This window comes from Lutra lutra, chromosome 13 (genome assembly GCF_902655055.1).
Source record: "Lutra lutra chromosome 13, mLutLut1.2, whole genome shotgun sequence".
Lineage (NCBI taxonomy): Eukaryota > Metazoa > Chordata > Mammalia > Carnivora > Mustelidae > Lutra > Lutra lutra.
This window is the reverse complement of record NC_062290.1, coordinates 41,654,491-41,669,395: the sequence shown is the minus strand read 5'-3', so window position 1 is coordinate 41,669,395 and position 14,905 is coordinate 41,654,491. Positions and strand designations below refer to the sequence as shown.

The 14,905-nt window shown below is 38.0% G+C and overlaps 1 protein-coding gene across 1 annotated transcript in view; it reads left to right on the top strand.

Annotated features, from left to right (window-relative positions):
* Positions 1-14,905, top strand: part of FREM1 (FRAS1 related extracellular matrix 1) — a 175,368-nt gene that overhangs the window by 87,116 nt on the left and 73,347 nt on the right. Inside the window, exons 17-19 of the mRNA XM_047700950.1 lie at positions 2,852-3,104; positions 7,978-8,172; positions 9,264-9,449. Of these exons, the coding sequence (XP_047556906.1) occupies positions 2,852-3,104; positions 7,978-8,172; positions 9,264-9,449 (634 nt within the window). The remainder of the gene's footprint in view (positions 1-2,851; positions 3,105-7,977; positions 8,173-9,263; positions 9,450-14,905) is intronic.

Genomic DNA, 14,905 nt, shown 5'->3' with positions numbered 1-14,905 from the left:
GTGATGTGAAATTTTAATTAGTGGTGATAATGTGTTTGAATGATATTTTTATGGTTAATAATTAATTAAGAATGATCATATCCATCTAGTATTTTTAAGAAGTAGAAGGAATTATTTCCAGCACAGGGCAGTAGAAGGGGAAGGAATTATCTCCATTTTACAGGCAAGAAAACTTAGGTTCAAGAAGTTTTCATGACTTGCCACAAATCATTCATTTGTGTGTGCACAGTCTATTTATTGTTACCTTTTAGGCAAAAGGGCATTGGCTTTGGAAGCCAATCAGAAGTACAGGTTATTTTTGGACAATTATGTGTGATTGTTTTCTCCCCTGGAAGAATGTTTTAAATATTGTTGCCTTTGGGCTTCATTAACTATTTGAAACCTGAGGCTCTTTTGTATTTTGTAAGGTGGTCATCATGGATATATTGGTGACCTTCATCAGATAGAGTCAAGAACAGTAACAAAGAGCATCTTTAATGAATCCACTCAGAGGACATGAACAAAGATACTGTTTCCTAATAAGCCAATAGAAAATAGAATAGATTATTGCATTTTTTTTTACCTTTGATTAAATAAGTAAATCTGAGTTTCTACTACCCCATTCCACTACCCTTTAAAGGAAGATATGAAAATAATCTCATGTATATTTGTTGTAGAGTTGTTAGCCTGTTTAAATAGCAGGGTGTGCAGATCATACATACGTATTTACCTTTCTTCATTTACTTACTCCATAAATATTTAAAAAGTGCCTTCTGTAGGCCAGCTCCTGTGCTAGATGCTTGGGATACGATGATGAACATGACAAAGAAAGTCTCTGTTCTGTTAGAGATGATGGTCAGGGGATAATGGCAGACATTAAACAGATTATCGCTGAAATGATTGATTAGTTAAAATGCTGTGTTCTGCGAATAAATGGAGTGCTAAAAAGGAGTAAATGGTAGAAGTCCCTAAGTGAGTCTGAGTCGTCAAAGAAGTTTTCCATGAAGAATCCACATGTAATCTGAAGGAGAGAGTCGCTGAGCCAAGAGCTGAGGCTGAGACTACCAAGCCACGGGGCAGAGAGAGTGTGCAGAGATGGTGCAAAGACGGGAGATGGGGGGAGCTCAGGGTCTTCTGGTGAAAAGGCAGTGGGGTGGCAGAGGCACTCTATTGCATGAAATGAGGCCTAAAACATTCTTGGAGTAGTGTTGGGAAGCAGCTGAAGGCCCCCATAAGGCCGGGACTCGAAGAAAGCCATGTTTTATTTATTTATTTATGTATTTAATTTTTACTTTTAAAGATTTTATTGATTTCTTTGACGGGGAAAGATAGGGAGAGAGGGAACACAAGCAGGGGGAATGGGAAAGGGAGAAGCAGCAGTTTTCCCGCAGAGCAGGGAACCTGATGTGGGGCTTGATCCCAAAACCCTGGGATCATGACCTGAGCCGAAGACAGCCACCCAACCGACTGAGCCACCCGGGCACCCTGAAAGCCACATTTTAAAAGGTGAAAAATTTACATGATCTGAAGAGAAACCAGAGTTATAAAAGCCACATTTTAAAATGATCCCCATGGTTGAAGCAAGGGGGCAGGAAATGTGGGGTTGAGAGTATCTGCAGGCCAGACTTGATAACTAAGTGAGTAGCACACACGCCAAGTTGAGACTGTGAACTCAGAGACAGGATGTCCTTTATTCCGATTTAAAAGACTTGCCTTTTTTTTTTTTTTAAGATTTTATTTATTTATTCTACAGAGATCACAAGTAGGCAGAGAAGCAGGCAGAGAGAGGGAGAAGCAGGCTCCCTGCTGAGCAGAGAGCCCGATGCCAGACTCGATCCCAGGACCCTGAGATCATGACCTGAGCCGAAGGCAGAGGCTTAACCCACTGAGCCACCCAGGCGCCCAAGACTTGCTTTTTTGAGGCGCCTGGGTGGCTCAGTTGGTTCAGCCGCCCACTCTTGATTTCATCTCAGGTCATGATCTCAGGGTCGTGAGATCGAGCCCTGGGTGGGACTGCGTGCTCAGTGCGGAGTCTGCTTGTGATTCCCTCTCCCTCTGTCCCATTTCCCTGCTTGCATGTGTTCTCTCTCTCTCTCTCTCTCAAATAAATAAATAAATAAATAAATGAATAAATAAATAAATGAATAAATAAATGTATGTTTTTTTAAAAATTAAAAAAACAGTAACAGACTTGCCTTTTCAAGTGTCTGGATCATCCTGTTGGATTCAGAGAGCCAGAGCGGACCCATATTACTCTTCTTTTCCTTTCTACTTTAGAGCTTTATTTTCAGGACAATAAGAGAAAAATGTTTTGTTGAGGTGAAGCCTGGGATTGATGTAATGGTGATGCAGTTCCAAGTTAACTCAAAATCTTTGAAATAAGCTGCTGCTTATTGTAAGTTTGGAGAAACTTCCTGGGTGGCAAGAAGTTGAGGGTAGACCAAAGCTTTGTAATCACCAAATAATTTGAAATATAAATAACTCTGATGTGGTAAATGTAAATGCATCAGACCACAAGGACCAGATTTCCTCTGGAGTATGTGTGAATTTAATGAAGGAGGTTAGGGACTTTAGCAAAGACTGCTTTGTATTACATTTATATTTTCTCTCTGTAGAAACGAATGAGAGCTCTGAGTCCCGAACCATAACCATACCCTTCCATTCCTACCTCAAATATGTCTCACGTTGGCCATTTCTTACAAGATGGTTCATATGGGGAAAAGATATAGCCTGCTTGGCCAGATTCCATGACTATTGTTTCTTGTGTCTGGAAGATCGAAAATGCCTGTCATTCCGGCTGAGCTATGGTTTACCAGCTGGGCAATTTGTCATTGTTCTCTTTTATCTCGAACACATGCATTTTTTCCCCTAGGTATTCCCTGTAAATGATGAGCCACCAATCCTAAAGGCTGACCTCAACCCCATGATGCATTGCTCGGAGGGTGAAGAGGTGGTCATCACCTCAGAATACATTTTTGCTACTGATGTGGACAGTGATGACTTGAAGCTGATGTTTGTGATTGCTCGAGAGCCTCAGCATGGGGTGGTGAGGAAAGCTGGAGTCACAGTGGATCAGTTCTCTCAGGAAGATGTCATCTCAGGGGCCGTGACATACAAACACACGGGTGAGTGACCACATGGCGACTGGCGCCCGTGAACGGACGCAAGCCCCACCCCAGAGTCGTAACTCATAACCCCACTTCTTGCTGTGGGTTTGATAATCTAACAATCTTAATGCTTGCTTCCATTAAAAAAGAAGCAAGTATAATCTTTTTGTAAGTATAATCACCGTATTTGTAAGTATAATCACCATATTGAGTATTTGTAAGTATAATCACCATATTTAAAAGGATTTCTGATCTCCATAATATAAATTTCAGAGTGGAGAAGGGACACGTATTCTTGCTGCTTTGTTCCGGAAGCTTCCACTTTAATTCACCCCGGGTTGTCTGCGTTCCCTTTTTGGTCAATTTGAAGAAGACTTTATTTGACCATCACAGTTTGGGATCCATAAGTCATAGCAGAAATGCATGAACTAAGCACTCTAAGATAATTATAATTATATTTTTAAGGGGTATCTGGCTGGCTCAGTTGGTAGAGCATGCAACTCTTGATCTTGGGGTCAGGAGTTGGAGCCCCATGTTGGGCATACGGATGACTTAATAAAAATTTTAAAAAGAAGTCTACTCTAGATCACCAGCTAGCTCCTAAGAAGTAACTTGTCTGTCTTTTGAGTTCCTGAAAAGCAAAGGTGATATCTTACGTTTTGTGTAGTGCCCATGTCAATAGACACCAGGGGACGACAGATAATGATACAGTAAAGGCTTGTTTATTAGCATCGTTCTTTCATTTCTGGCATTCTGTTATATTGTTACCCAGAAGGCATTTGCTCCCCATGTAAAATGTTCGAAAAAAGAAAATATTAATTCAACATCTGTTATCTGCAAGAGAGAGTACTGGGCATTAATGGGCTGCAAAGGAGTATACTCCAGAGTCAGCTGTGAAGGACTTTTAAAGTGGGTAGACAGACCCACTCATGTGCAAAGGAAACAGTGTCCCATAATCAGTACCTCATCAATCACTGCCCCTTGCACTTCTTCTGATCTCTAGTTTGAGTGCTCTTCCTCGGTAATAATACTATATACTTCCCGTCACTCCCTTTTATTGCTGCTTGATTACAATCTCAGGTGTCTTCATCCATATGCCGCTTTCATGTGTAGATTCCACAGGAAGTGGGGTGGGCTACAGAAGGTCAGGTGAGGGTGAAGGGAGTAAGAGTATCAGAATTCCAATCACTTTCTTATTTGAAAACATGTGGAGAATACAAGCAGTGAGTGGGAGAGAAACCCGGGATGGGGGGGCGGGTAGAGATAGAAAAGGAGGAATTTGGAAATGGGGGGAGATATTGTGAAATGGTATTTTTATAGGTACTTTGGAAAATAATTTATTAGGATGCCCATTGTTTAATGGTTAATTACTTAGTAGGGCACATTTTAATCACTAAGCCACACATCTTTTTTTTTATTTTTTAAATGGTATCTTTTTTTTTTAATGGTATTTTAAATGGTATCTCCTTATCTTCTTAAGTGTATTTAGTCTTAGGAAGGGTTTCACTGCTTATTTTCCTGGCTTGGGGAGCAGAGTCCACCTGCTTGATGTCTCTTGAGGGTCCACAGCAAATCGCTTCATTTTGATTTCCCCAGGAGATCTTAGACTAGCAGAAAAGGGACCAAAACCCAACCACTGTTGGTCTGTGGGTTTTTACATAATTTTAACACCTGTGGCAGACTAAAGCAACATAGAAACGTTAGGGGTGAGATGAATTTGTCTTCTCTGCCAGTGCCTTGTTCCAAGTGCTAACCAACAGGTGTATGTCTTTATCATCCCTTTGGTGTGATGGCCATGTAAGGACGTATGAACTCATTTTTTTTTTTTCCATGAGACCTAGTAGGATGTGAGGCAAATCATTTCAGACAGATGGGTATTTTATTGTTGCTGTGTTACTAAATTAGCAGAAATACTGCCAATTTGAAAGGTGGTTTGTTATTTGAATGATATGTTTCCTTACAACATTCTCCCAATGACTCAATTGGTAGTGCTTTAGTGCTATGCAGGAGAGAGTGTGAAGAACCACAGATCTACAGGGCCTGAAGTTTCGATGGCTCTGCCCTTGCCTCTGTATGTGGATTATAAAGCACACCTGGGGGGTGATTTTTTCACCATTATTTTAGTTGCTTTCCATGATGATAAAAATAATACCACCATGCCCACTTTAAAAAAAAAAAAACTTTCAAAGTGTAGAAAAACATAATGAAATTTCAAAAAATCACTTATTTACCTCTCAAAAATGGTCACTGTTAACATTTCAATATTACAGTACTTTTTCTTCCTTCTTTAAAAAAAAGATTTATTTATTTATTTACTTATTTGAGAGAGAGAGAGAGAGAGGGTAAGGGGGAGAGAGAGGGAGAACACATGCCGGGTGGGGTTGGAGAGAAAAGGGAGAGGAACAAGCAGACTCCCTGCTGAGTAGGGAGCCCGACATGGGGCTCGATCCCAGCATGGGGCTTGATCCCAGGACTCTGGGATCATGACCTGAGCAGAAGGCAGATGCTTAACTGACTGAGCCACCCAGCCATCACTGTCTTCTTTCTTCTAATCATAATTTTTACATGGTTGCTGATCATGTTGTATGTGCAGTTTTGTTGGTTACTTTTTACATTGAGATTATCAGCTAAAACGTTGATTAAACAGTTATTCAATGTTACAAAGTTATCATAAATGTAAGTTTTAATAGTCAAATAATATTTTATGATGCAAAATTACATTATCCACGTACTCTTCTCCAAACATTAAGCATAAAGTCATTAAAAAAAAACTTTGTAAAATAACGCGGTGGTTAACAGTGTTAAGTGTAAATCATGTTCTGACACCATGCTCCATTCAAGGTAGAGAATTCTCCACCCGTGTTGTAGCCTTTTTTGTGACTAGATGCTCAGCCTGGCTTTCCAGCTTTTCTGTAAATGTATCCTATGCTTTCATTATATTAAAACCACAGTTATGGGGGCGCCTGGGTGGCTTAGTGGGTTAAAGCCTCTGCCTTTGGCTAAGGTCATGATCCCAGGGTCCTGGGATTGAGCCCCACATCAGGCTCTCTGCTCAGCAGGGAGCCTGCTTCCCTTCCTCTCTCTTTCTGCCTGCCTCTCTGCCTACTTGTGATCTCTGTCAAATAAATAAAATCTTTAAAAAAGAAATCACAGTTATGGAAGTTACTGTTTGCTTTTTTTTTTTTTTTTTTTCTTTAAAAATGCTCCCTACTCTTCCTGGAATGATTTTTCCACTTGTCTTCTCGGCTCTCTGTCCCTGCAGGTCCACCTTCCTCCATCCCAATTCTCTGCTTCATCTGCCTGGTAACTTACTCATCATTTAAAGCTCACTATAAAGCCAGCAGAGCCTTCTGGGAAGACTTCTCTTTCCCTGTCCCCATGCCCCTTTCTGCCAAAACTTTCATCTTTCTTCACCCTCAGCCCCTTGTACATATTCAGGCCGAGATATATGAGTTTTCCATTTAACTGGTAAAAAAAAATGACTTAATGTTGGCAGTTTCATATGGTTCCTTTTAATACACACACCTGTGATAGTCTAACTAAATTGCATTTCTTTCTCGACCATCAGATATCATCAGTGCCTGACACGTAACAGGTCTTTTGGCATTTGACATTCTTTTGAACTGTCTTTTGGTGCTTTCAAATGTCTGCCTGATTCTCTGCTGGAACACCCAGAAGACGAATTACCACATAGGAGGCATTAAATAATATATATTTACCATGAATGAGAAATAAATTCGTTTTATGTCAATTTATTTTTTATAAATATGAATAAATGAGAGGCATCTTATTTGTTACTGCTTCTAACATTAAAGGCTTATTATTTAATTCTAATTCTCTCCATGCCAACTTTGTTTTTTCTTATGAGCCCAGTTTTCTCATTCTCCAATCCTGTGGTGGCTCGGTGATACCATCTCTTGATTTTCCTTGTCATTAAGTAAGGTAGAATAATGCCAAGCACAGTACTGTGTAGATTTGACCAATGTGTCTTGTGAAAAGAGATGACATCCCTGATCTTTTGTGCTCTTATCTCATCAAAACTCAAACAAAATTGCTTCCCTCGTGGCACTTTCAATGTGATGCATGAGAATTACCAGAAGCACGTCTGCAGAATTTTTGTGTCCTGTGGGTAGTGAATGCTTCTACCTCTGTGCTATTAGTGACCCAAGAGCAGATCGGCCGTTTTGCTGATAAACTCTCTCTAATCCTGACGTTTGTTTTTTTTCTGACTTCCTCTCACTGCTTCATTTGGGGCCCTATGAAATCCCTACGCATAGCCCTAAAGAATAAGAGAAAAAAAAAATAAATACCACTTTTTCCCCATGTCCTGTTGCTATTTTGCTAACATCTTGGCTGTTATATAACAAGGAAAATATTGAAACAAATGACAAAAATGTGGTTCATCTTCCTAGTCTTTCTACTCTTCCTTCCCAGCTTCTTCTCCTAACTGCAGTGGTGTGGTGATGGTTGTCCATTTAAGGTAGTAAATGGGAAGACAATGCAGTTGGAAGGACAAGGGTGCCTTCTGCTCTCCCTGAGGTTGGTCTCCTAACACTAAACAATTAGGAAGAACGAAACCATCACTAGGTGAGCTTGGTGCCTGTCCCTTGTTCATTTGTGAATGGTCAGACTCTTTTTAGCCCCTTTTGCCCCTCCATATGCCCAGAGATGGCTGTCAAGGATTTCACCAGAGGCAAGAGATAGGCAAGCATGTTTCTTTGTTATTTTCATGACGATTTTCTTTCCCAGCCATAAAACTGAGTATTCTGTGTTAGCCACCTGAGGCTCTTTCCTCGCCACTCTTGCTTGTAGAAGAGGTGTGGGTGGATTTCATCTTAGTATTCTATATTTTTAAAGAAAGTCAGGTTTTAGCTGTAGTTGTGTCTTGCAGGTGGTGAGATTGGCCTGGTGCCTTGTTTGGATACCATTACGTTGGTGGTTTCGGATGGAGAAGCCGGCCCTTTTGTGAATGGCTGTTGCTACAATGGGCCTCATCCATCTGTTCGTCCTCATGAGTCCTTCCCGGTGTATGACCTCAATATCACGGTGCAGCCAGTGGACAACCAATCGCCTTCAATTGCAATAGGTGACAGTGTTTTTTTCTATCAACGTTCCATCATTTCATCTCGTATCATGCCTGTGGTTTAGTGAAGTAGTGCACTTGACTTATAGTTAAAATGGAAAACTACCACGCAGAATTGCCTGCGAGAATTGCCTCCGCACAATTTCTAGAAAACTCCATATTTATAAAAGATAACAAGGCAAAAGAATTTATTTGTTTAAATATGTGCGTAATTCTGTGTGGAGAGAGAATGCGAGTGTGTTTGCATGTGAGTGAGCATGTGTTGGGATGAGGACAACATTTGGAATCCTCGAATATTCTGGTTTTATTTCACGTGGGAAAATATCATTTGCCTGCTGGAGAGAGAGTAATTTATTTTAGCCATAATAATTTCTATTAGAGCAGAATGAAAATACCAGAGAGGCCATTTATATACATTTAACCTTATTTGCTTTTTAGAAAGTCATCGCTTCTTAGGCATTATGTATATGTTCTGTCTCTTAGAAAAAAAAATACAAGCATATGTATGGATGTCATTGTAATTTGCAAGCTATCTCCCAAGCAATGTTCTGGAAAGGAAGCATTATCCCTGCAGAATAATTAAGCACCAAGGCATGAAAAAATGTTCGTTATGAGCAATTCATAATAGCTCGCAGGCAATTAACGCTCTGACAAACAGAGGTAGCAACTGATCTTGAAGAGTACATAAACTACATTTAGTGGCTTATCATTAAAATGGTTTGGCAATTCTTATTTTCATTTGTCACTTCTATAGAGGCACAAGGGAAATCAGAGTTCCTTGAGAATGACTAAAGGGCTGTCCTAGAGCGTTTAGTATTTCTGCTGTCTTTCCATTATTGTCTGGCTTGCTTGTACAAGAAAAAAAATATAATTCCACAAGTCAAATTAAATTCCACCCATTACCCCTGAATATTTTCACTGTAAGGAAAAATTATGCCAAAGGAAATGAACATTTCCCATGGAAGTATATTTGGAAGTATATTTGCATATGGGAGGCTTCTCTGAATTGGAATTGCAATCACTCCCTTTTGTTTTCACTATTCTGATTAGAGGATTTCATGCTAAATTGTAATTGCGTTGTTATTTGCATGCAGGTACCATGTTCGTGGTAGATGAGGGTTTCTCTGCAGCCCTTACCATTAACCATTTGTCCGCCACTGACCCTGACACTGCAGGAGACGACTTGGAATTTGTTTTGGTTTCTCCTCCCCAGTTTGGCTACCTTGAGAACACACTTCCTTCTGCAGGTTTTGAAAAAAGCAACATGGGTGTAAGCATAGGTAAGTCATGGCTTAGTGACCGGTGATAACTCGCCTATGTCTACGTTTCTAACTGGCTAGATCATGCTTAATGACTGCGTAGGAACTTCAGAAATGTTCAGAGCACTATGTACACTCAAGGAATTGTTATTATAGTGGGTACTTTTGAATCGTGCTGTTTTTCATTTTAATTTTCTATCTTGAAGTGCCCCACATATGGGAGTTTACTTCAAATAAAATGGAATTTCACTTATGAAACCTATAAGAATAAGTAGGGAAGAAAGAACATTTTAAAAGACCTTCAGAGCAACACAGAATACTGTGATAGAATAAGTCTGGTGGGAGTTTATAGGTCTCCTCTCAAACTTTTAGCACTTTTACTAGACATTGGCAGAAAAGATTAGGATATGTATCAGGGGTATAACAGAAAGAGAGCCTGAAATGTTGAAGGTGATGACTTTAATTTTGGAACCAAATTGTATCTCAGATATTTAAATAGCTCTTGTATTTCAGGCAAAAACAACTAAAATAAAAATTATTCAAATACACTTTTTTTATTTAATAAAATAAAAATTATTCAAATACACTTTATTTATTTATCCAAAGATAACACCTTAGAAATAAATGAACTAAATGATTTTTTAAGAACTTTTTGGGGCATATTCAGGTTAACTATGAGAAAGGCTGGGTTTAAGATTAGTTGCATTATGGGGCGCCTGGGTGGCTCAGTGGGTTAAGCCGCTGCCTTCGGCTCAGGTCATGATCCCAGGTCCTGGGTTCGAGCCCCACATCAGGCTTTCTGCTCAGCAGGGAGCCTGCTTCCTCCTCTCTCTCTGCCTGCCTCTCTGCCTACTTGTGATTTCTCTCTGTCAAATAAATAAATAAAATCTTTAAAAAAAAAAAAGATTAGTTGCATTAATAGAGTGACTGATTGGATATAAAGAAAAACAAAACAAAAACAACTATTTGGTGCCTACGAGAGACTAACTTCAGGTTCAGGGACACACATAGGCTCAAAAATGAAGGAATGGGAAAAAAATATTCCATACAAATTGAAATCAAAAGAGAGAAAAATGTCCTTATAACAGATAAAATAGACTTTAAGTCAAAACTGTAACAAGAGACAAAGAGGATCACTGTAAAATGACAAGGGAGTCAATTCCTCAAGAGAATATGACAGTTGTAAACTTACATGCATACAACATTGGAACACCTTAAAATATTAAGCATATGCTAACAGATCTGAAGGAAGTAATGACAACAATGCAATAATAGTAGGGGACTTCAGTATTCCACTTTCAACAGTGGGTAGATCATCTGCTGGAAAATCAACAAGGAAATAGTGGACTTAAACTGTATATTAAACCAAAGGAACCCAGTAGACATATACATTACATTCCATCCAACAAATGCAGAATCCACATTTTTCTCAAACATATGTGGAACATTCTCCAGGATAGATCATATGATCTGTCACAAAATAAGTCTTAGCAAATTTTAAAAGAACAAAGTCATACCAAGTATCTTTTCTAACCACAATGGTATGAAATTAAAATCAATAATGGAGGAAAAGTAGAAAATTCACAAGTATGTGTAAATGAAGATACTCCTGAACAACCAGTGAGTCAAAGATGAAATAAAAAAAAAAAATCCCCTGAAAAACGATCTGAGAATTTTGAAGGGGTGGGGGGTGGGAGGTTGGGGGCACCAGGTGGTGGGTATTGTAGAGGGCACGGATTGCATGGAGCACTGGGTGTGGTGCAAAAATAATGAATACTGTTATGCTGAAAAAATAAAAAAATTAAAACAAAACAAAACAAAACAAAACAAAATCCTGAGTTCTTATCACAAGGGAAAATTTTGTTTCTTTTTTTCCTTTCTTTTTTAATCACATCTATAAGAGAAGATGGATATTAGCTGAACCTGTTGTAATCATTTCACCATATATGTAAATCAGACCCTCATGCTCTACACCTTAAATTTACACAGTGATGTATGTCAATTATGTCTTAATAAAACTGGAAAAAGGAAAGAAGATCTCAAAACATAAATGGAAACACAACATACCAAAATATCTCAGATGCAGCAAAAGCAGTGCTAAGAGGGAAAGTTATAGTAATAATTGCTGCCATTAAAAAAACAAAAAACAGGGGCACCTGTGTGGCTCAGTGGGTTAAGCTGCTGCCTTCAGCTCAGGTCATGATCTCAGGGTCCTGGGATCGAGCCCCACATCGGGCTCTCTGCTCAGCAGGGAGCCTGCTTCCCTCTCTCTCACTCTCTCTCTCTCTGCCTGCCTCCCCGTCTACTTGTGATCTCTGTCTATCAAATAAATAAAATCTTAAAAAAAAATAAAATAAAAAAATAAAAAAAACAAAAAACAACAAAAAACCTCAAATAAACAGCCTAACTTTATAACTCAAGGAACTAGGAAAATAAGAACAAAATAAACCTAAAGTTAGCAGAAAGGAGAAAAGATCACGGTAAAAATAAATGAAGTAGAGATTAGAAGAACAATAGAAAAGATTAATGAAACTAGGACATGATTTTCAAAAGGATAAATGAAATTGGCAAACCTTCACCTATCCTTACCATGTAAAAGAGAGAACTTAAATAAATAAAGCTTGAAATGAAAGAAGAGATATTACAACTGATGTCACAGATATACAGAGGATCATAAGAGACTATTATGAACAATTATGCATCAACAAATTAGACAATCTTAAAGAAATGGATAAATTCCTAGAAGCATACAACCTACCAACCACCAAGTCTGAGTTGTGAACTAAAAACCCTGAATAGACCAATAACGAGTAAGGAGATTTAATCAGTAACCAAAAACCTCTAAGCAAGAAAAGCCGAGGACCAGATGTCTTTACTGGTTCTATTGAATTTTTAAAGAAGAGTTAACACCATATTTAAGCTCTTGCAAAAAAAATCAAATAGGAGGAAAAACTCCCAAACTCATTTTTAACACCAGAATTACCCTGATACCAAAGCCAGGTAAGGATACTATAAAAAGAAACCAGACCAATATCCCTGAAGACTATAGATGCAAAAATTCCCTACAAAATATTAACAAACTGAATTCAGTAGCACGTTAAAAAAAAATCATACACATGATTAAGAGGAAATTACACCTGGGATACAAGGGTGGTCAACATGAGCAAATCAATAAATGCGTTTCACTACATTGATAGAAAGGACAAAAATTCTATGATCATCTCTATCGATACTAAAAAAGCATTTGTAAAATTCAACAGTGTTTTATAATAAAAACTGTCAACAAATTTGGTATAGAAGGAATATACTGCAACATAATAAAAGGCATAAAGGACAAAATTACAGCTAGCATCCTACTCAATAGTGAATGGTTAAAAACTTACTCTCCAAGATGAGAACCAAAACAAGTATGCCCACTCTTACCATTCCTATTCAACATAATACTGAAAGTCCCAGCCAGAGTAATTAGGCAAGAAAAAGAAATAAAAGGCGTCAAAAGAAATGGAAGAAGTAAAATTGGCTCTGTTTATAGATGATATTATATGTAAAAATTTTTTAAAGAAGTAAAAAATTTTTAAAGATTTCACCAAAAAACTGTAGAACAGGTCAGCAAATTAAGTAGTTTTAGGATACAAAATCAACATAAAAAGATCAGTTGTATTTCTATACACCAACGATGAACTATCTGAAAAAGAAATAAAACAATTTCAATTACAATAACATAAAAAACAATAGAATACTTAGGAGTAAGTTTAACCAAGGAAGTGAAAGATTTATACACCAAAAACTGTAAGACATAGAATTGATGTCTTGATGGAAGAACTTGAGAAAGACAGAAAAAATGGAAAGATATATCCATGAATTGAAAGTGTTAATGTTGTTAAAATGTCCATACTACCCAAAGCCGTTTATAGATTCAAGGCAATCACTATCAAAATTCAAACGACATTTTTCACAGGAATAGAAAAATCAGTGCTAAAATTTCTATGGAGCCACAAAAGGCCCTGAATTGCCAAAGCAATCCTGAGAAAGAACAAAGCTGGAGTCATCATGTTATCTGATTTCAAACTATATTACAAAGCTATACTAATCAAAACAGTATGGTGCTGGCTTAAAAATAGGCATGTAGGTCCATAGAACAGTACAGAGAGCTTAGAAGTAAATGCACTCATATATGGTCATTTAATTCATGACAGAAGAGCCAACAATATACAAATGGAAAAAGACAATAAATGGTGTTGGGAAAACTGGACAGCAGTATGCAAAAGAATGAAAATGGACCACTGCCTTACACCATGCTAAAAAAAAATGAACTCAAAGACTTGAATATAAAACCCGAGATCATGAAACTTCTAGAAGAAAATGGAGGTGGTAAACCCCTTGACATTGGTCTTGGCAATGGTTTTTTGGATTTCACACCAAAAGCAACAAATGCAAAAATCAACAAAGTAGGACTATATCAAACGAAAAAACTTCTGCAGAGCAAAAGAAACAACAAAATGGAAAGGCAGTCTGCAGCATGGGAGAAAATATTTGTAACCCATATATCTGATAAGGGATTAATACCTAAATATATAAGGTATTCTTACAGTTCAATAGCAAAGGAATCTAAATAATCTGATTTAAAAATGGGCAGAAGATTTGGATAGACATTTCTCCAAAGAAGATGAACAAATGGCAAACAGGTACAAGAAAAGGTGCTCAACATCACTCATCATCAGAGAAATGTCGATCTAAACCACAAGAGGTATCACCTCCCACCTGTTAGAAATAGCTCTTATCAAAAAGACAAGAGATAACAAATGCTGGTGAGGATGTGACGAAAATGCTTGTGAACTGTTGGTGAGAATGTGAATTGGCACAGCCACTATGGAGATTCCTCAAAAAATTAAAAATAGAACTACCATGTGATGTAGCAATTCCACTTCTGGGTGTATAGGAAATGAAAACAGGCTATTGAAGAAATATCTATACTCCCATGTTTATTGCAACATTATTCACAATAGCCAACACATGGAAACAACTTAAATGTCCACTGATAGATGAATGGATAAGGAAATGTTATATAAATATGTAATAGAATATTATACAGCCATGACAAGAAGGAAATCCTGCCATTTGCAGAACATATATGGACCTCGAGGGCATTATGCCAAGTGAAATTCATTAGGGAAAGACAAGTACTGTATGATCTCACTTACATGTGGAACCTAAGACCATTGAATTTGTAGAAACTCATAGGATAGTGGTTACCAGGGGCTGACGGGTGGGGGAAAATGGAGAGAGGGTGGTTGAAGGGTACAAACTTTCAGTTATAAAATGAATAATTTCCAGGAAGCTAAGGTACAGCATGGTGACTATAATTAATACTATATTGTATACTTTAAAGTTGATTTGAGAGTAGAATTTTAATGTTCCCACTATAACAACAACAAAACAGTAATCACGTGAGGTGGATAATGTGTTAACTAAATCTT